Source organism: Apaloderma vittatum, unplaced genomic scaffold, assembly GCF_000703405.1.
Source record: "Apaloderma vittatum isolate BGI_N311 unplaced genomic scaffold, ASM70340v1 scaffold384, whole genome shotgun sequence".
Classification (NCBI taxonomy): domain Eukaryota; kingdom Metazoa; phylum Chordata; class Aves; order Trogoniformes; family Trogonidae; genus Apaloderma; species Apaloderma vittatum.
In genome coordinates this window covers 33,744-55,774 of record NW_009710703.1, presented here as the reverse complement: position 1 = coordinate 55,774, position 22,031 = coordinate 33,744, and the positions used below count along the sequence as shown (strand labels likewise).

General features: G+C 49.6%; 2 protein-coding genes across 2 annotated transcripts in view; both read right to left on the bottom strand.

Moving 5' to 3' along the window:
• LOC104272371 (dimethylaniline monooxygenase [N-oxide-forming] 4-like) overlaps nucleotides 1-4,973 on the bottom strand; it is a 5,094-nt gene extending 121 nt beyond the window's left edge. The window contains exons 1-8 of the mRNA XM_009867347.1: nucleotides 4,842-4,973; nucleotides 4,365-4,553; nucleotides 3,840-4,002; nucleotides 3,309-3,454; nucleotides 2,392-2,591; nucleotides 1,856-2,208; nucleotides 1,504-1,573; nucleotides 7-247 (exon numbers count right to left, since the gene is read on the bottom strand). Of these exons, the coding sequence (XP_009865649.1) occupies nucleotides 7-247; nucleotides 1,504-1,573; nucleotides 1,856-2,208; nucleotides 2,392-2,591; nucleotides 3,309-3,454; nucleotides 3,840-4,002; nucleotides 4,365-4,553; nucleotides 4,842-4,973 (1,494 nt within the window). The remainder of the gene's footprint in view (nucleotides 1-6; nucleotides 248-1,503; nucleotides 1,574-1,855; nucleotides 2,209-2,391; nucleotides 2,592-3,308; nucleotides 3,455-3,839; nucleotides 4,003-4,364; nucleotides 4,554-4,841) is intronic.
• Nucleotides 4,974-6,741: 1,768 nt separating this feature from the next.
• LOC104272370 (dimethylaniline monooxygenase [N-oxide-forming] 1-like) lies at nucleotides 6,742-12,457 on the bottom strand. The gene is made up of 8 exons (XM_009867346.1): nucleotides 12,332-12,457; nucleotides 11,927-12,115; nucleotides 11,682-11,844; nucleotides 10,814-10,956; nucleotides 10,296-10,495; nucleotides 9,385-9,740; nucleotides 8,296-8,368; nucleotides 6,742-7,084 (listed from the first exon to the last, which is right to left on the bottom strand). The coding sequence occupies exons 1-8, from the start codon at nucleotides 12,455-12,457 to the stop codon at nucleotides 6,742-6,744; spliced, it is 1,593 nt and encodes a 530-aa protein (XP_009865648.1).
• Between the last annotated feature and the right edge of the window lie 9,574 nt (nucleotides 12,458-22,031).

The window sequence follows — 22,031 nt, the reverse complement described above, 5'->3', positions numbered from 1 at the left end:
CCGAGTTCTCAAGGGCTTCAGTGTCCGCTGCCACTGAGTCAGGATGGCATCTCTGGCCCCGCTCCACTTCCCTCGTCCCACCAGTCGGTACTGGTAGGGCGAGCAAGGGCCAAAGAAGACGGCCAGGGCCAGCCGGGGATCTGTCAGGAGCAGCTTCAGCATGTTGGGCTTTACACCGGCACATGAAGCAATTTCATCGGCGTAGCTGATAAAACTCATCTTCAAGTTCTCCCTCTCAGCAGGATTTCTTCAATGGGACAGAAAAGAGAGAAAATCAAATAGCATCATCCCCTCCCAGTTCGCAGCTGCCTGGAAAACAAAAGCTCTGGCCTCAAACGTCAGCCAAGCCCCAGTCTCTGGGTCTGAGTTCCCCCAACCTCAAATAAATCTAAAGGCACTGAAAGAGCCTCTGTGGGGTTGATCACCAGCAGTTACCTGGGGCAGGGAATAGGCAAAAGCTTGTTATATCTCTGCAACCTAGTTGTGGCCTCAGAAATAGTTCTAGCATAACACTGCCATTGTTGTAGTGCCACAAATACCCATGCTATGTCCTTCCCCAAGGTTTGCAGGTGTAGATTTGGCAGGTTTTGAGAGGAGGAGGAGTAGACCTTCACAGATAAGACTGCAAAGGAGATCAGGAGATGCAGAAAGTTTTCTATGCTGGGAGGGACCTCCAGGATTTTTCTGCTTGAGGCTTCATCTTCCTTGCAGGAGGGAGGACATGTACTGAACCTGCTTCGGCAAATCCAGGACAGTCTCGAGTTTGTCTCTGTTGCACCTCAGACTCCCGTATTTCTTTGTAACAGCATCATGTCTGCAGTCGCTGAGGCTCCTGGTGGCAATGCCCAGGCAAACCCAACCTGCACCTCCCCTGGCCTGAGGTCCCCTCCTTGCTCCTGAAGGCTGCTGCAGGACAGCACATCCACTATACCCGTCCCACAGCCTTGAGGACGTGTCTCAACCTCCTGTAAAATCCCAATGCCAGCAAGGCAGGATGTCAGCTCCCACCTACATGATGGATGAGTTCCAACTTCATCTAATGCTCATCTTGACCTGTCAAAAACTGCCACCAAACTGTACCCCACCTGCATTGCCTAGGGTCAGTACGGTTTCTGGATGAGGCTTGGCCCTAACTCCACAGATCTCTGCAGCCTGGACTTGGGAAGGAGAAGCCACGAGATGGCAGCCTTAGTCTGGAGGAAACCGAACTTCCATCTTCACATGCTGGGAATATGAACATGGCTTGAAGACCTGTTGGAGGGGCCCTGCAGGTCCTTGGTCTTGCCATAAGCGGCTCCAAAGCACCGTGCCCTTGGTGTCTTGGTCCATCATCCATAAAGGAGTCACAAGAGCATTTGCCCACCTCACTATGGGTAGTGAGGAAATAAATACATCCAGGAAGAGTTGGATCTCCTAGGTAGGTCTCTCCTGTGACCACGATAGTGCCCCCTTTTTGGGTGTTTCCCTGGCACAGAGCACCCCGGGTGCAGGAGCATCACCCACCTTTTCACCAGTGGCTTCTTCTTTGACACATCAGCCATCATCTTGGTGTTGGGAGGGAGCTTGTTCCAGCCTGAGAAGAACAAAGAAACCAGAGGCCTCCAGCAGCACCTTAAGCAGAAAAGTTTATCCCCTTCCCATGCTCCCAGTTCCTTTACTGAGAGCATTTGTGTTTTCTGGTTATAGGGTCCAGGGACATGGAAATGCAGTTGTGGGACAGGGGCTAATGGCCATGGCCACCACGGGCACTGTGGCTAGAGACAAAATATGCCCTAAGCTCTGTGCACAGCAGGTCAGGCTGCCCCAAACCTCCCACCCCAACAGATCCCCCCCATCCCTGCACCCTGTCTCCCACCTGCAAATATCCCTGTCACCCAGCGAGCTTGTATTTCTGCTCCCACCATCACAGAGCCGGTCAGCTGGACTAAGCCAATGATGGCCAGCGTTGGCTTTTCCAGCTGGGGAAGGAAGATGCGTTTATAGAGGGAGCGGTTGTCATCAAAGAGGCTGCAAACCGACTCTTCGAGGAATGGAAATGAGAAGATGTAGCCCGTGGCAAAGAGCACCACGTCGATGTTTTCTGCAGTTGTCCCATCTTCAAAAACAGCAGAGCTTTCGGTGAACTCCTTCACCTTTGGCTTCAACACAATGGTCCCAGAGAGAAGGCAAAATGGCAGCTGTTCGTTGATAATTATCTTGAAGTTGGAGCTTGCAGGTGGAAAAAAGGACAGCAATGTTAGCATCTGACGGGACTTAAAACATCTTCGTTGGCCAGAGTTCCCCTCCAATGATTTGCTATTCTACAAATATCCCCTGAAATTAAAACATGAACATTTTACACCATTAAAAACCCCTGACCAACCAACAAAATAGTCAGAAAAAACCCCACACCTTTTGGTGGAAGCCAAGCCATAGTTCTCGTGGTTAAACCGTGAATTGAACTTTCGAAACTTGATCCTCTTCATGAGGGCTGCTGGGAGAAGCCACTCAAGAAAGTGGTTGAAACGGGTGGTGCTGATCATGTCCCAGGGGAAGCCATGGTCTGAAAGCCGGCTTAACACCCATGTGCTGCTCCCGGAGCTGAGGAACACCTAGGGGAGAAGGAAGGTCTTAGCCTCCTGCCCAGACGTCTCATTACCAGTTTTGCGCTTGAATGGAAAATCTCATCTGTACTTGGAAGCTGAGAGGGATCGAGACAGCAACCAGATGAACAAACAGCTGGTAGTGCCTTCTGCAAAGTTCCCACAGCTTGGGGACAGCCACAGCTGCTGGGTGGCAACTCTTCAGCTGGCCCAAACTCTCCAGGAATTGCAGAGCTTCTCGAATTGCCCTCAATTTGAAATGCTATTTATTGACAAACCCAGTAGGCAAAGCTTCCTGTTCATGCCCTGAGCCACTGGCTCTCTCGTTTCTGGCCAGGCTTGTCACCACTGTGAATCCTAGAATCACAGAATGGCCCAGGTTGGAAGGGACCTTAGAGGTCACTTAATCCAACCTCCCTGCCATTTCACCCCACCCCCCCTGCCATTGGCGGGGACGCCTCTCAACTAGATCAGGCTACTCAAGGCTCTGTCCAACCTGGCCTTGAACACTTCAAGGGAGGGGGCATCCACAACTTCTCTAAGACAATTTATTCCAGAGTCTTGCCACCCACGTACCGAAGAATTTTTTCCTAAGATCTAACAGAAATCTGTTTAACTGAAATCCATTTCCCCTTGTCCTATTGGTGGATGCTTTTGTAAAAAGTCCCTCCCCAACCTTCCTGTAGGTTCCATTCAGGTATTGGAAGGCATATTCTGAAGATATACCTTCGCAGCCACGTGGCTCAGCTCCACAGATAAGTCACCGCCGGTGTTGCCAGCGCCAACCACAAGGACCCGCTTTCCCCGGAAAGCCTCCACGTCCCTGTATTCGCAGCTGTGGAGGTACTGGCCTTTGAAGCGAGTGTTGATACCTAGAAAGAGAGCAGGGACCATCTCCTACTACCAGATACATTTGGTTTTCCCAGGTCATACCTGGATTCTCTGCAAACCCCAACCCTCCATCTTCCACCCCTGCTTGCAGCTCAGAAACCTGTGGAGATCTTGGCTCCCTGGGTGATGCCATCCTCTTACACTTCCTTGGCTCAGCCCTGATTTGAAAAGTCTCATGCAAGAGCCTGGTTGCACCTTTATGAGGTGTTTTTCCCATTCCTGGAAATTCCCCCCACCATTCCTACAGGGTGAGGGTCCCCAGCATGAGGCATTCATGGAGCAGGCAAGCTTGCAGAGGAGAATCAACCAAGGGACTCATGGGGGCTGGGTGAAACCCTGGAGGAGCCCAGCCAAAGCAGGGCTTACCTGGGAAGGAAGCCAATGGTAAGTTGGGCTTCTGGTAGTGGCCGGTGCAAACCATGACAGCATCGAAGATGTGTGACTCCTGGATGCCGTTGGTCTCAGTGACCACCTCCCACTGGCCTGAAGTGGTGAAATCCGGGTGCTTCCTCACACTGAGAACTGTTGTCTTGTACCAAAGCCCAAGAAAACAGCAGTCAGGGACTGTGCCAATTTTCAGAGAGGAGCTGCCTGCAAAGGGCTGGGGCCACTGGGGTCAGGCTGGGCCCCTGCAGAGCAGCAAGTCAACCCTGAAGATGTTAAATCCCACCCTGCACCATTCCCCCGATGATGGCATTGAGGCAAGGGATGCACCAGGCAGGCCATGTTTGAGCAGCGTAATTTAAAATATGGATCCAAAATTCAGGATGCAAAAGGTACATGATCCCTGTGAGATTGCACCTAGCATTGTCCTGGCCCACCTGGATGATGCCCTGGTATCTGCAGCTACTGATGACTCTTCTCACCATGGTGTTTGGAGTCCTCACTCACCTTGAAGTGTATGTGCTGCAGGAGGTTGAAGTGCCAGGCGTACATCCGGAAGTACTCCAGAAGGAGGCTGTGGGGTAGGCAACTGGGAAAATCCTCTGGGAAAGGGAAGTCGCTAAAGCAGGACATCTCCTTGGAGGTGTTGCTGATGATGGAGCGATACACGCTGACCCTCCTGCCATCCATGGAGTCCTGTGTGAAGCCAGTGTTGCTGTTTGTATGTGTTCAGGATTTTCTCCCCTCAAAGTATCTGAGTGTATTTCCTCCTTGTATTCAGGTGCAAGGAATAAACCAGGACTAGCACTTGGTGATCATGGCTTCTGCTCCCTTCATCTCCTTCTCCAGGGGAAACCCTGTTACTGGGATAGGGACAATCCCTGAGGTCATGGCCAACCTTTCCTCTTTGCTGCAGGCAAAGGGCATCCAAGGGAGAGGAAAAACTCAGGAAAAATCCTCCCCACACAGGCAGAGCCCACTGACCGTGTAGCGCCAGATCCCCCCGATGTCCTCGCTCCTCTCGAAGCAAGTGGGCTCTAGCCCCTCATCCAGGCAGCACTTGATGGAGGCCAACCCAGCAGCCCCGGCCCCGATAACAGCCACACTCCGCACCATGCTGTCCGTCAGCAAGCAACGGGCCGGTGTGCAAACAACTGGAAATAAAATAGCCCGGGGATTAGCAGAAACACCAGTGCCTTCTTCTCGTTCCCAGCAAAACACTCCTGACTGCAGGTGTCCACAGAGGAAAACTGTCCTTGGAGAAAGCCATCACCAGCTCCTGACTCAAGGTTACAGATGGATGCTCCTCATTACCCTTCCTGCTGTGCTAAGCCCACACTGAAGGCCCAGCAATTCTCCTCCTGCAGACAGGGGGAAAGGAGACTTTCAAACCTTGCTGCGCTGTTGCTTCTATTTATTCCCTTTTCTGGCCCAAACCAGGGCATGCAAAAAAGGGGAAAGGGCTCACAGCTGTCTGCTTCTGTCTGCAAAAAGCCATCCTCCTGAAACATTTTCAAGAAACCATCTCAGCCAAACTGGCTCCTTTTCATGCTATCCTTTTCAATTTCCTATTAAAGGGCATTATCTTGAAAACAAAAAGTTGGTTTTTTTTTTAAAAAAATGCAATGCTTGACTGAGCAGGAGCACAGCGCAGCAATTGAGAAGTTAGACAGCACTGTGAAAGCATAGCTGGGATTACAGAATACACAAAAGGTAAGAAACCCAGGAAACACAGGGAATAAATGGGAGGAACTCAAAGCTCGGGGTATGTAAACTGAGCTGCACCAAGCTTGGCTGGAAAGCGAAGAAACCAGGAAGAAAATGAAACCACATGAACTTTGATTAGATAACAAACACTCCCACTACAGAGTCTGAGGAGTCGTTTTTACCTTTTTTTCTACTTGTTTTGTGTCAAAAAGTAAGTTAACATAAACAGGGACAGGAAGAAACTGCAGAAAGCCAGAGAAAAATGTGAGAGGTGCAAGAAAATCCCTCTGCATCCAAAAGCCCAGCCAGCAGGAGCAGGGCAGGACGTACCAACCCTCTCCCACCTGCTGTTTCCGGAGCCTCCCTTGTCCTTGGGAAAGCACAGCAACATGCCCAGGGTGCTAAAGTAACCCCTCTCTTCCAGCACTGCCTACAGATGACTTTTTGCTCCAGGGGGTCCCTACAGCACCCCTCTCCCCCCGCCAGCAGCGAGGCAAATGCCAAAACCCTGGAGAGATGCCTGCCCACATTTAAAGCCTGCAAAACCCAGCCGGAGAGAAGCGAGAAGCAAACCTTGCTGGGCAGTGCCGTGCCTTTGCTGCTTGGGCTTCAGCCGAACTTTGCTTTGAGTTTCTCTAGCTGTAGATTTAAAGGAAAGGCTGAAGTCCGGGCAGCTCGCCACGGCTTTTGCACCGTCGACCTTTACCCCCGCATTTCCCCGCTCTTCTGTACTTCAGCACACTGGCAGGAAGTTCTCAGCCTCCTGTGGAGAGGCAGGGTGGAAATCCAGATGGCAATCCCAAGAGGACCTGCTCTTGCAAGGACTCCCAAAGCTGCAGCTCGCCACTCCCCAAGCCCTGGCAGCAGCTTGGGGTTGTCCTGATGTGCTCCCCTCCATGTGATGCCTGCTTGACACCCCCAGGAAGTCAGCAAAGCATGCTCCCTTTGCGTGTGCACCAGCAGACGGCATGGATGGGGGACATGGCGCACAGTGCAGCCCAATTTTTGGAGGTCAATTAAAGCCCTTACAGCCCCAGACTTGTGGGTTGCCCATGGGACCTCCTGGCACAGCCCCAGCCCGGGCACAAGACCCCCAGCCATGCAGAGCCATGCCCTTGCCACAGCTGATGAAATTTTATTGATTGAAAGTCTCTCTATGTTGAACAGGCTTTAAAATCTACCAGAAACCAAAAACCAGGGCAGCCAAGAGCAGGAGAAACCCCACCACCGTCAGGAAAGAAGGGCAGATGCTGGAGGAGCTGGCAGGCACTCGTGTTTTTGTGGGCTTCAGGACCCGGTCCCACTGGGTGAGGATAGCCTGGCGTGCCCCCTCCCAGCGCCCAGGGCCCCCCAGGCGGTACTGGTAGGGGGTGCAGGGGCCAAAGAAAATGGTGAGGGCCAGCCGGGGGTCTTTGAAGAGCAGCTCCAGCACACTGGGCTTGGCACCGATGAAGGAGGCGATCGTGTCCAAGTAGGGCAGCCACTCGGCTTTGAGGACTTCATCAAAAGACAGACCGAACCTTAGTGAATCGGCAAAACGAAAAGAGGTGGAAGAAAGATTGGCATCCGTGGAGCGGACTTAGAGGTCAGATCCTCTGCATCCACATCGTTGTTGCATCCAAATGCAACCGGGCTTCTCTTAGGAAGGGATTGGACAAATGTGCAAGTGGGAATCAGAGTCTGTCCAGGCCCAAATCCTTACTGTGACCCAGCACATGTAAAGTGATGCTGGCCCTGGTACACACCTTTTTTATATGCATCAGTGGTCCTTCACTTCATCACCCACGAGTTTTATCTGGAGCCCTTCACTTCTGTGGACCCTTTCTAAAAGACCTTGCCAAACCAGTTTTGTTTGGTTTTATTTTTTTAGCTATTTTCCCTTTGGTCTCTGCAGAGGAGTCGCATGCAGCCTGAGAAAGGCAGAACCCTTTATTCTCCCTCACATAGAATCATAGAATCATTAAGTTTGGAAAAGGCCTCTAAAATCATCAAGGCCAACTGTCAACCTCACGTTCATTTCCACCAAGTATTGCAAAAATACATGGAGAATAAGAGAATTGCTACCAGTTCGCCTTCACTGCAGAATTCACAGCTTCATGTCTCACCTTCAGAGGGCTGAAAAAAGCCACGTGTGTTCAGCCTTCTATCGTACAGCAACTGTTCTGTGCAATTCTGTATTTCGCTCTTCTACTATAGTGACCTGGGTGAACCATGAATTAATGTTTCCTGGTTTTATCTCATTAATTTCCTGAGATTTCTTAGCCTTTGATCAGACCTTTTACCTGCCTGTGAACCACATGGTAGTGTGTTTTGATGCCTATTCACAGTGATTCAGATATCCATGCTGAGAGGGAAGACAATTTGTATGTACACCTCGGGTTGGCTTTTTACTGCTGAATTACTTTGCATTTATTAACATTAATTTCTCTGTCATTTTATCTCTCAGTCCCTGGGGACCCTGATACACTTCCCCAACTCCCAAGAGAGCTTTAGTCTTGACTACCTTGAATTAATTTCTTCCCATCATCAATAGGTAAAACATCAGCATCAAATCAAATGTTACGTTGGCTCGGTGCAAGCGAATAAGGGGGTGATTAGATCTGGGCATCCTCCCTCACCTCTGCTATATGCTCAGGGAACAGCTGCAGAGGTGAGCTGTGTTGCTGCTTCCTAAATTCCAGGAGATTTTCAACCTCCTGAAAAACCTTTGGGACTCCAGGGACTGGCTTACCTTCGCATTTGGTTTTTCTTCTTCTCATTTACTTCCTTCTCCATGACAGACTGATGAGGCAACTGGCACAAACCTAGAAGAGAGAAGAGAGCATCCTGCAGAGTTTAACTCCTGGAGGGACTTACGGATTCATTCAATGATGCAAAATGTGGGAAGCCCTTCCTTGGGAGGGCAGGAAAGCCTGATTGCTCAGATTTAGCTCAGCAGTGGCAATTCTGCCAGAAATCAGCCCTCCACGGTGGTACAAATTTACCCACATTTTTTCCTGCTTCTATAGCTTTGTACTGTTGGGGCATAGGCAGGTGATGTGGGGTGAGATGAGCCATGCAAGCGTCAGAGACGATCATCCCAAAGAGAAACCCCAGAGCTTCCCCAGAGCTGCTCTGTGGCAGAGCCTTGGTGCAGCCCTCCACACCATCCCAGTGGGAGGTTATTATTCTACTAAACAGAACAAAACAACCCAGTAGGTTTCTTTCTTCAACCCAATAACTACAAATAATTCATCTTGTGGGACAATAGGACTCTTCTCTGGTAGTCATGGTAGACAAACTACCCTGTCCCTTAAAGAACAGCAAATTCTGCCAGGATGAATCCACCACAGTTTCTTAAAGACAGCTCTTACCTCTGTATTCAGGTTTACATATCCATGTCTGTGCTCTGAATTTTAAAATATTTTAGAGAGAAAATGCAGTCTGAACTAGATTGTGGTTGCAGGCTCAAGAGCAGGGCTGCACATCAGCTGAGTCACAGCAAGGAATGGAGCACATGCTCTTGGCTTGCAGCAGGCAGAGTACAAAGCATTAGCTTAAAAGCATCAGCTTAAAGGGGGAAAAAAAGTGATTTGAGGTACATGTCATGAACTTGCACTTAGCTTAGTCCAAGCATGCACTCATATCACTGGGACTCAGATGAAGTGAGATAACTTGGGAAATCTGAAGCCCCGAAATTCTCCCTTGTCTATTTTGAAGTGCGCTTCCTAGCTCTGGGATTTCCAAGGACAGCAATCCCTTTTGGTGCAGAGAGGGGACAAGACCTGTCGAGTGTGAACTGTGTTTTGGTACACAGGAGAGCTCACGTTAGCTCTCCTACCTTTGAAGATACGGGTCACCCAGCGCGCTTGCATCTCTGCCACGGGCGTGATGGCTCCTAAAGTCTTGATCAGCCCGATGATGGCCAGGGTGGGCTTCTCCAGCTGGGTTGGGAACACATATTGGTAGAGGGATGCATGCTTGTTTTCCACCTTGACAACTGCTTCTTCTAGGAATGGGAAGGAGAAGTTGTAGCCCGTGCAGAAGACAATGATATCGATGGGCTCCTCCTCAGGATAATTGTGGAAAACAACTGAGTTGTCCTTGAATTCCTTCACGCCTGGCTTGATGGTGATCCTCCCCGTCAGGATGTAGCTTGGAAGGTCGTCGTTCAGTATGGGCTCGCGCACCAGGTGGCTGTGGAGAGCCAAGGGGCTCTGAGTGTTCGAGACCATGAACAAGCCCTCTCAGTGCTCCCATTCCTCCCCCCGGGGCTCCCAGCGCTACAACCTCCTGGTGTCACTTCCTCTGAGCAAACAGCCCTGACTCCCCCCTGTTCCAAACACTGACATGTGCCACCCTTACACCAATGTCACACTGTCCCACAGCCCAAGTGACTCACAGGCATCTCCTTCCATCTTCCTCTTCAGGAAAGAAGGAATTACTCAATTACTCTTTAAACCATCTATTTTCTGAACTGATATATGCTTTAAACCTCCCTCTTTTTCCCAGGGAGCCTCAGGAGGAAAACTCCTCTTGTCCTTCCTGGACTTTTTCGGTGTGCTCCATCTTGCATCACCTGAGGGCGTCTACAGCCTATATTCTCCAACTGGGCTACAAACTTCTCTCTGGACATCACCCCAGACTGGGTGCTGGTTGTTGCACTGGTAGACGTTGGTTGTGGGAGATCTCCCCCCTGCCTGCAGCACAAGTCCTGTGACAACACATGGGATGGGAGCCACCAGGAAGTACCTCCTCTCTGGTTGAAGGCCGTAGTTTTCATGATTGAACCGCTGGTTCACCTTGTAGTTCATCAATGCCCATGAAAGGGGCCTGGGGAGGTTGTTTCTCATCAAGCTCATAAGACGAGTGTTGTGAACCATGTCCCATGGATAGCCATGGTCAAACACACGGCTGAGCGTCCAGGCACCTCGATTGGTGCAAATAGTAACCTGGGAGAGAGTGGAGAATCAATGATCTGAATGATGAATTTGCTGCTTTACCTTCACAAAGTAACCCCAGAGGGACACAGAGCAGAAGCAGAAACAGCATCTTTAAGACCTCCTGGCAGCCGGTGATGGAGGTGAAACAGCAGAGAATAACCAGCTTGCCTTTGGGATAGTTTTTTGACCAAGAAATATGGGTTCAGAAATACTGTTTGGACACCATGCAGGGTAAACCCAGCTTGCTCTCTGTGCGGTAATGGCAAACTGAGCTATCACTGCCAGTATCACCCTGCCTGCACCTCTGGGCTGGCTGGGTGGTGGTACCTTTGCAGCTACACGGCTGGCCTCCACTGCAATGTCCACTCCCGAATTGCCCATGCCAACCACGAGGACACGCTTTCCCTGAAACACGTCAGGATGCTTGTACTGCCGGCTGTGGAAGTACTGGCCTTGAAACCTCTCAATGCCTTGGGAAGAAAAGAAACAAAACTTTCAATTACTTGAATATTTGTGCTTTTTGTTGGGAGAACTGGTGTGGAAACAGTCCAGATGGCAAGAGCAAGGAAGTACAATCAGTGGCCACAGGAGACTTGGGGAGGTCCAGCCCTCCATCCCACGCACACAGACTTAGTGCTTCCTCTCCAAAAAGGGGTCTCACAAGTGCCTGCACGGCAGTGAGCAGGGACACATGTGCTGGGAGGGACTTGGAAGACAGTTATCTGCAAGAGCTGTGCTGGTGCAGTCTCGGGATTCATCCTCTGAAAGATGGGGACACAAAGGTTCAGAAAAGCCTGCAGAGCTCCTGTCCTACCAGTGGTTTCAGAAGTGCCTGATAATGCTGATGACAAGGCAGTCCTCTCCATGCTGACAACTGGGGAGATTCATCACAGCAGTGACAGATCCAGCCCTCTCAAAGATGAAGAAGCTTCACTGAGAGAACCTTGTCCTATCTTACATACTCGGTGGATACTTTATCCAAAGCTAAACCATCCTACCTTGAAAGTTTGCCCTGATGTGACCAGTGCCTGCAAAAACAAGGCTGCTGAAGCACAAGGACATATTGCTGTTTATGCCAGGAGGTTAAAAAGTGGAAACAAGAAAACGAAGGAAGAATTTTCCCTGAGAAACAACTATTCCTTCTTCTCCTCCCAGCCCTTGGAAGCAGGTGACCGCAGGTACCTGCATACCGTACCGGGAAAACAGTGCAGGGGAAGGGATGGCTCAGAGAAATTGCCACAGCAAACCATAATGGCATCGAAGACTTGTGATGTCTGCTTCCCATCTGCCTCCGTGACCACGTCCCACTGGCCGGTGGTGGCAAAGTCAGGGCGTTTCCGGATCCTGACAACAGTGGTCTGAAACATGGAAACCAAGTGGGCTCACCATTGGTGCTCAGTGTACAAGGAACAGAGCAACACTGGGGCACCCACTACTCACCCCAAACTTGATGTGCTCCCGGAGGCTGAAATGCTTGGCATAGAGCCGGAGGTAGTCCAGGAGTCGGGCATTGGGCAGGAACACCGGGAAGTCCTCAGGGTAGGGGAAGTCGGAATACGCTGACATCTCCTTAGAGGTGTTGCTGATGACCGAGGCGTAGAGGCTGGGGCGGCCGGCCTCGATGTGCTCCTGGCATGGCACCCCGGGGTACATCAGCCCTGTGCCTTATGGTGGAGACTGCCCACCGCTCTCCTTCCCCTGGTTTCGGGGAGGGCAGCTGAGAGAGGTCAGCACCCAGCAAGGTTTCACATCCCTTCCCCACCCACAGGAGCCCAACTCAAACCACTCCCCAGCCTGCAACGCTGCAGCTCCCACTGAAAGGGGGGACAGGCACTGCCAGCTCACCGTGTAGCGCCAGACTCCCCCAATGTCCTGGCTCTGCTCGAAACAAGTGGGCTCCAGTCCTTCATCCAGGCAGCACTTGATGGCCGTTAGCCCGCTGATACCCGCACCCACCACTGCCACTCTCATCCTTGCTGTCTCCACCAGGATCCTGGGATGTGAATGGGGCTTAACCTAGGAGAAACCTCATAGATGGTCACCACACTCTGAGGGAGCTGCTGCTGGCACAACCTCTGCAGGGGATTTCACCTCCAAACCCTGCATTTACTTTATCAGCATTCTTGGCTCTTAATTTAGAAGTTGGATTAAATGTCTTAAAAATCTTAATTTTCTCTATTTTTTTTTTCCCCTTTTAAATAAATCCATCCACTTTTACAGTACGCTCACCAGGCTGCTTACAAAACTCTGCAACCCCCCAGGAAACTCGCTTTGGAAGAATGCAGTTAAGCCAGAACCCTCTGCCAATTTTGGTTTACAAGTTTAAACTATCCCTCCTTATCAGTCTAGCAAATATTTGTGTTTTATCTTTGGAGATTTCCCCCTGCCTTTCTCAGGCAAAGAAAACCAAATGTGAATGGCGACTATTCGGTCTCTGCATCACTGATCGAGTCCTGTCCCCTGTCCCTGGGGAAGACACCCCTGACTTTGACATGACCACCGAGGCCAATGGAGGGGCTGTGGGTGTAGCATGCCTTGGCTTTAGGGATGCTTTTGTGTCTCTCTCCCAAATCCCTCATGCTGGGGAGGTCGGCGTTGCAAAGACGGGCTGTTGCAAGTCTGCAAATGCCTCCACCCTGAGATTCAAAAGACAGGGTCCCAGGGCTGCAGTGAGGATGATGGACCCGAACCCTTCTTGATAGTGCCAGGCAACGAAACAAGGGACGATGGCCAGGGCTGGACATCATCCGAGCTGGGACCACCCCTCAGGTGACCTGGAGTCTGATGGCAGCCCCCGGTTTAACCCCAGCACTGGCTGGGAGCACCCTGCTCCACTGAGTTACTAACCCAGAGTACTGGAATGGCACTAGGGCCAGATGGCACTGACTCCTCTACTCTGAGAAGTGCTTTTAGCTTCTACTGGACACAGAAAATTCCTCAGTTTTCTAAAACCCACCAAATTCCCCAATTCTAATTTCAACTTTCAGCACCTAATGAATACTTTACTTTCCAAGGTTGGGATGAAAACTGGACTTTTTCCTTTTTAAATGAAAAAAAACCCACTAGCATATGATGAGTATTATCATTAACTATTTGTTATCGGGGGGGGGAAGTTTGCATGGTGGAGGTTAGCTTACATCACAAACATCTCTCAGCTACGTATACTATTTAATTCCCTACCCTTCTGCAGAGAAGCTAGAAATAGCACCCATCAAACACTGTCTCTGTATCCCATGCCTGCGCCACACTTGCCATATGAACGCTTGCAGGGACCCACAAGCATTCATAGCAGCTAACCTCAGAAGTCCCAAGCCATGAGTTGCTTCCAGGGGGAAGGGAGGGACGGAAAGGCTTTGCAGACCCCAGAGACACTCACTTACCAGCCTCAGCCGCCTGTACTCCATCTCACCAGAGAGCGGAGAGCCCTTCTTTCTCTCGATTTATAAGCGAGACTCCACGCTTTGGCAGAGGCAGGGAAGGGCAGGCGCCTCCCTCCACACTCCCACAGGGGTTGCATAAGCACAAAGAAATGTTAGCTGAAACATCATGCACTCATGTATTTCCCAGGGATAAATCACAGGGGACAAGGATGAGTTTGGACAAGGCTTTGACCTCAGCTGCTCAATATATTTAGGGGTAACCAGTGAGAAAGTATGAAGTCTCTGCAAATGAATACAGCTGGACACAGAGGCCATGGAGAGACAGCTTGTGGATGACTATGTCTTTAAGAAAACCAGTGCTTAGAAAAATATATAGTGATATTTGTGCCGTGAGGTTGACAGCAGATAGCTCACTGAGGCTCTGCAGTGTGAGCACAGGGTACACAGGGAAAGCTGCTGTCTCCATCAGGGCATCACCTTGCCACTGATAAAAGTCTCTCACGGAGCGATGGGCCCAGGTTGGATACCAGCTATTTAAGTAGTTTGAATAACCAAGGAGGGTGCAAGGGAGGGGGATTAAAAATTCATCCAAGGTCTGCAGAACAGAGGGTTCTGAGCAGCTCCATCCAAGAGAGACCTCTGCTCAGAGTCTGCATTCAGATCTGCAGGGGCGTGTAGCTGAGGGTTGAAACTGGAAGTGGAAATAAAAAGCGCATTGGTAACAAGGAAGGTGGTGATCTATAGGAAAAGTTTGCTGACATTTACCTCAGACCCAGGCACTCGGATCAAACAGATTTAGTTTGTGGAGAGACAGGACCCACCACCCCTGTGCTAGGGCACTGCTGGGAGTGCAGCAGCCTGGGCTGCCACACATCTGCTGCACCCACAAAGAGATATCAGCCTTCTTGGGCTTCCCCACCCCAGGATCTCTTGCTGTTCCTGCCCAACACCTGGCTATTGGATTTAACTCCAAGAGCATATGCCTAGTCTGGGGCTGGCTGTGCCAGCCACGCTCCAGCACAGCTCAGTGAGCCGTGGCTGAGAGCAATGCACTTGCAGGAGCTGGAGCTTGTGAAATCAGACTCATTTGTTTGAGTTCAGGTTTAAGATCACTGTCAGGAGCACGAAAAAAAACATTCACAGGACACTGTTACAGAGGTAAATGGGCCTTGTATGCCTTTGACTCTGTTGGAGTTTGCACAAGCTACACGCTCCCCAGGTCTCCCTCCCACTGGATTCTTCTCCAGATGAACAAAACCTTGCATCTGCAAAGATGCTTGCCAGCACTCAGTAAAAAAAAGTAAGGAATCCACAAAGTATTTTGTTCTTTATATGCTCCTGATTTTCTGAGTTTCCCAGCAGGCATCCAAGTAACTCACAGTTAGAGGGACACTGCGGCAGCTTCCCAGGAGTGGTGTCAGTGCTTTGGGGAGAGCGGTTTAGGGAAGCTTTCTAAAAGAACAAATTGTATTTTGGGGTAGATGAGCTACTGGCATAGAAACGGGGCCAGATGCTTTTGTTGCAGCTGCTTACAGCAGTGATGGCTCTGGCCATCCCTGGTGGGGAATCTGGTCTGGAGGTGCAGGACGAGATGCAGCAAGTGGCGCCACATGAATTTAGGGTAGAAACACCTCCAAAGCCTCAGTGCCCTGGGATTAAAACTCACTTACCTGTCATCTGCCTCAGGTCTGTGGTGTTCCCCCCGACAAATACCACTGCTATTGTCAGGACCAGGTATGTGGAACAAAAGTGTTAGTGGAAATGCACAGCTTGATAGCAGGGAGGTAATTGCTGTGATTATACACATGCATGACCGGGGCCCTGAAAAGTCCTTGGAAACACAGTGAAATTCTGTTTGCTTTACTCACCTTTGCTGCTGGCACAGTTGAGGATGGCATCCTGGGACACCCAGGAACCATCTCTTCAGCTTCTCTCTAGGGACAGTCTGTGCAGAGCAGAGAAGAGAATAAAACAGACTAGAAGAGACAACACATCAATGCGTTCTCATGTTTTCAGAGCTGGAAAAAACCTTCGCTGCGTGTTGTTCAAGCAAATAATCCCTTGGTACACTGGGCCAGGGCCCCTGAATTTCTGTTGTCATTACAAAGACAGGAGCAGACACAGCCACAGATTTCCCTGTCTCCATTTCTGAGCATTTCTTGTGCCTCCCCACCGGTAAGGGAATGGCAACCCTGCCATTACCATCACACACACAAATTTCTGGAGGAAGGAGACTTTCACCAATGGATGAAGTGAAGGCACATAATTTAGAAAACTGTTTTATCACCTTCCCTCCACCCAGCCTGGGACACCAAACAGCTGGGTTTGTCCAGGTCCTGAGGTGCTGGTGCACAACCCTCGTTAGATGCCAGGGATGTATCAGTCATGGGCAACCACAGGGAGCAGCAGGAGCAATAAATGATGGTGGCTGAAAACAAGAACCAGGAACAGGATTGCTCACATGCCTGCCCCCTGGTGAGCTCCTTCTAGCCTTGAGGAGCAAAGCTCCCTGGCACCATGATGCAAGTCTGGGCTCTGCAATGGGCTTGTTGTCCTTAAAGTAGAGGGAAGGAGGAACTTAATATATCCATTTAGTCTTAATCAGATATGAAAGGCACCTTCTCTGCAAAACTCTGGCACCAGTTTTATCATTTCTGTTTAAAAATAACACTTAAAGCCAAGGAGGAACAAATCTATGTACAAACAAGTCTCAGCGTAGCCCAGTTTGCTGTTTTCTAGTCTTCTGTCAGCAGATTTTGTCGTGTGTCACGGTGAAAGGGGACAAGAAAAAGGAAAAAAAAAGTGGATTTTCTTGTTAAGCTAGTCTCTTAAGCAAAGTGGGCCGCTCACCATCAAGCAGCTGCTGCTGCCCCACCCGATCAGGAACTGATGGGATGTGGGATCTGCGCTCATCAGTGCAACAGTTAATTTTCCGTCTCCAGTATTATCACTGCCTTCCCTTATTGACCAGGAGGCTTTAATCACTATTTCTTTGCTGCACACAGAGATGGAGGGCACAAGTATTTTACTTCAACCACACTTGGCAAAGTTTACCCTGATTTAATAAGTCACTGTGTTTTCCAAGCATGTAACCTGTGGAATTTGTCAAGAGGAAACTGCTGCCCTTGTTAAACTTATTGCATCAATAAAGCCTGGAGAACTGTGTTTTATTTAAACTTAGGTTTGGAGCATTTAAAACGTAAAGAAAACTTAAGAGCTTTCCCAGACAACTGCTCAAAAATCTTCACAAGAACATCCTCGAGGGGCGTATATGTCCTCCCTTACTCACAATGTCTTTGTACCAGGATTCAAAGCAGATAAACACACACACTCCCCCAAGAACCACTGGAGACGCATCCAAGTAACATGCAGCACTAGGAAGGACTTTAGACCCTTCTCAGCTCTTCTGAGCCAAACCTCAGTGTTAATGGGTCTGTCTCTATCAATTCACAGGTAATGAAACATAACTACTGTAGAGACTGTCAGAGCAAACAGGAATTATAGTTAAGGTAACTTTTAAACAAATAACTGTGAGGAAGAGCTGTCTGGAGGGCAGATGGTTAAGACACATGTAGTCCAGCCAGAAGGCACCCTCCTACCACCACCAGCTAAAGGCATCCATTGGCCTTCAAGTGTTTTCAAATTTCAGTCGGTGCAGCTGACCCCCTTCTGTAAATATTGACTGAGCTCCCAGGCTGGGCGGTTTAAACGCTTTCAATTCCTGCCACCTCTCCAAGAGCATCTCCAGTGAAGACCTTCCCCTTAGCTGACATCACAGCACTCATAATTCAGGTAAAGACCCCTAGCCTCCCACCTAGGAGCACTTTCATGTATTAATTGCCTGATATTAGGGTTTTTAGGAGGAGAAAATCCCCAACACTAAGCAAGGCACTGCTCTCAGACTACTGAGAAGTACCTTACTGAGGAGCCACCACAGACACCGTCGAGATGCATTAGCTCACATCAGCTACCAAGTCTTCTTTCACCTCCAAGAGCTTCACCAGACCCTAGGAAACAGGGTAGGGAGGGACCTCAGGAACATCTGACCCATCTTCTCCTCCAAAAGCAACTCTAACTAACCTTTACCACCATATTTGTTTCACCTATTTTAAAAACCGCTGGTAATGGAGACTCCAGCACCTTCCACACACCTTCATGGGTTCCTGTTGGAGTGGCCGTCAAGTTTTCTCTTACTCCCACAGCAGAGACAAGCTGTTAGCTGACATCTGGAGATAATTAAGGAGATTTTGCAGTACCACCTCTCCATCAGTTTAAATGAGAAATTCCCAGGTTAAATTGACAGAGGGGCTCAGGCTGGCTCATGCCTTGGCTTGCTAATTGGTCTGAGAATCTGCTGAGCACTCACAGGTGCTTTCCACACCCTCGGGGGAGGGTGGGCTTGGGAAGTGGGTGGAAAGAAAAGAACCTGGCACTTCCAGTTTAATCCATACAACATGGATCTGGTAACAGGAGCAGTAATGTGTGGAATAACTTGGCAATAGCTACTCCTAATGAGTGTCTTGATCTGAATCAGACCAGGGACAGGCAAATCATAAGACCAACCACCCCATATTTTCCTTTTCTAAGGCAATGCGGTCTCTGCAGTGCTTCCTCCCAACAGCCCTGTCCTCATGCTTGCAGAAGGACTCACGTGGTTTTGCTCAAGTTGCCAAATATGTAATCAATTTCACAATACAACAGCAACGCTTCTTTTTAATTCTTTTCTGGAAGGATAAGTGTCTAGAGAGCAAATAATGGGCTGGTCAGGACTGGAGAAAATATTTCTGTCCTATCTTTCCAGCGATTAACTCCTCTGTCCCCTGTGCTCTGAAATAGTGTGGGACCAAGCTACAGTTCTTGTGGTGAAACCACATGCTTATAACATCAATCACAAACCACACCAAAATTCCTTATAGCTGGTTAGCTCAGTCGGTTGAGTGTGGTGCTGATAACACCAAGGTCATGCGTTCGATCCCCAGTAGATCCCTGTTCGGTCCCCATGTGTTGCCTGATCGAGAGGAGGCGTCCCTGCCCATGACAGGGAGGTTGAATTAAATGATCTCTAAGGTCCCTTCCAGCTTAGGCCAGTCTATGATTCTATGAAATGAATAATAAAAATATTTTTCCGCTTACCTGAAGAGAAAGTGTGACCTGATGTGGTGTTGGTCTGCAGGACATAAACCTCACCATTTCCATGCTCCATGTCGCACAGGAATTCTGATATTTACCGTTGCATCTCTTTTCCCTGAAGACGTTTTGAAAGACTGTGGTGTGGCAAAACAGAGCATCAGCTCCAGGATGTGGCCTTGGTGCATACGGAACGGCCACCCAGCAGGTTCTGTTGCCTCTGCTCTGCATGCTGGGATGAAGGTTGGACTAGATGATCTTCAGAGATCCCTTCCAACCCCTAACATTCTGTGATTCTGTGATCTGTGTCCCCTGAAGACGTTTTGAAAGACTGTGGTGTGGCAAAACAGAGCATCAGCTCCAGGATGTGGCCTTGGTGCATACGGAACGGCCACCCAGCAGGTTCTGTTGCCTCTGCTCTGCAGGGGTCCACCTTCTCCTTGGCCTTTGGGGAGAGCCTTACCACCATGTCCTACCCCAAATCCCCTGGAACAAATGCCAAAATAGTCTTCCTTGCGCATGCCTCGGGGATTTTGTGGAAATAGCAGCCCTTGATCTTAACATTTGCAAAAAGGGATGGAAGGAGTGTACAGGGCTCCAGGACCCTTGAACTGCAATATTCAGCAAAACTTTGAGTACAACTCAAAATCCCAGGATGCTGGGCCCCAGACTCTGGCAGTGGTGACATGGCCAGTTATATATACTGTGTCAGTAGACAAAGGAAATGTGGGTGAAGCCAGGGCTTAGCTCGAGGGTACGTTTTGTTGCTTCAGGGCCATTGCATTATGGAGTAGCCTTTGCCCAAGCTCAGACAGTTCACAAGAAACACATCCATCCTTCAAAAAAATTACCTATGATACTGCTTCTGTAAAGAAGCGAACAAATGCAGGAAATCTAAGTTTTCAGAAGACCATGTAAATGGCCTGTAAAAACTATTGAAACATCATCTTGCTGCTGCCAAGGCAGCAGAAATGGGAGTCATTGTTTGTTAAGTATTGCAAAAGAGCCACGCTATTTTTTGGCAGGCATTTCAAGATGGCTAGAGGAGGCAAGCTGGGAATACAAGCTCCTCCCTGACAACTTTCCTGCAAAACGCAGCATCACACAATGATGGGACCAGCTCAGAAACACAGCAGTCTTCACTGCCCTTCTTTCCCCCAGATAAGGACCCTAAGCACAGAAAACATCTCCCGGTGTCCCATTTCCCAAAGCCACGCACACCACTGCTGCTGCAGAACAGCGGGCATGTGCACAGAAAAAAAAGCTGGAATTATAAACAGCAGTAAATCCAAACAGTACCCGCTGCCCATCGCATGGGATTTTGCTGACTTCTCCAGCAATGGGCTGTGGCAGGGATTTAGCTTTTGAGAAAGAGAGTCAGGATCTACATTGGTCTGTTTTTGTGGCTGCCCCTTCAAGACAGGTGGGCTTTTCTGGAGAAGCGTGTGAGCAGCGCAGTAACCCATCTGAGGACCATGGGTCTGCACTGCCTGCCTCCTGCCCTGACTCCCAGTAAGAGCCACACAGTCTCCAGGAACATCGTCAGTTCTGGGCTTTACAGAAACACAAGCACAAACAGCTGTGATATGTTTTCAAATGTCCAAGTCTTGTTTTGTAAAGCTTAAGGGAGGAATAATCCAAGAGTGGTGAATCATCCCTTTTGTGCCACGCGGCATCGGTGTCAACAGCCAAGCAGAGCTGCTGTAACCCGGCTGTAGCCCGTGGTGTTGGATGCAGAACCAAGGTGTTGGAACGGGATGATGCTGTTTGGACTGTTCCTCTGCTTTTCCCCAGACTATGCAGGATGGTGCCTTTCCAACCTTTGTTACAAACCTCCGTTTACTTTCAGCCAAAGAGAGGCTGAAGGCTTTGGGTTCAGCCCCTCCTGTGGGATGTAGGCTGGGTCCAAGGCACCAGCAGCCCTGGCTGGCCACGGGCATGCCAGCCGCCTCCCTAACTTCCCACCTTACAGCTGCTCGGCTGGTATTATTCTGGAAATAACTTCCCCATCTGGTACGTATGCAGCTTGTTAACTCTGCTCCTAGACACGTGTCTGTAGCAGTACTCTACAAACAGCTTTTACCTTGGAGGGACTCCAGCAGGATATATGGATGTATATGGTGACCAACACCAACCATCACAGCATCAATACCGTCCAGTTCTTCCTTCCCATTTGCTTCAGTGACAACAACCCACTTGCAAGTGGTTGAGAAGTCCTGGCATTTATTTTCTTCTCCTGGTGACTATAGCCTGAAAGGAAACCACAGCAAATGCTTCAATACATGGGTCCCCACAGGATGACAATGTGAAACAGGCAGAGATGGGTGTTCAGTTGTGCTTCTCATCCTCACTTGCCTTAAAATAGCCAAACCAGTTGTAACAGGTCAGCTCAGGCCCTCCTGGCTTGTACCTCTGGAATTGGTGTGGGATTTCTGGAAAAAAAGCATTTACTGACTCACGCAGGGACAGAGATCCTGGCCCTGGTGGCATGGGGATCAGGCAATCCCTGGCACTAATGCTGTTGCCTCCCACCATTCCAGTGAGCTCTGGGCCATGGAAGGCAGGCTGGGCCGGCAAACTGGTCCTTGCTAGGTAGAGTGCTTGCTTGAGTAAAGCAAAAATAATGGTGTGCGGGTTCACTTGATCTTCACCTAGCAGCTGGCCTAGGTTTGGCATCCCCAAGGCGTCCAGCAGTAGCAATGTCATGAAATGCTGGCTAAAATTCTGGCGTTTTGGAGCAAACTAGTAAAGGGTGAAAGTATCATGGATGGTTACTGTTTCTACACATGTAAAATAGTTAATTACTTGAATAGCAGAGAAAGGTGGAACCTGGTGTGAAAGAAAAGATGAGATATAGCTCTGCTCTACATAGGACTACCCCACGGTGCCTCCTTGTGGAGAGATGCTGTTGAGTTTGGGGGTTTGGCCCCTGTGCGGGTTCGCACACATAAGAACAGCTGCAGAACAGAGGAATTCAGCATCAGCAGCTGGGTACAGCTTCCTCGTGATCCTGTGGCCAGCAACAACACCCTGCAATC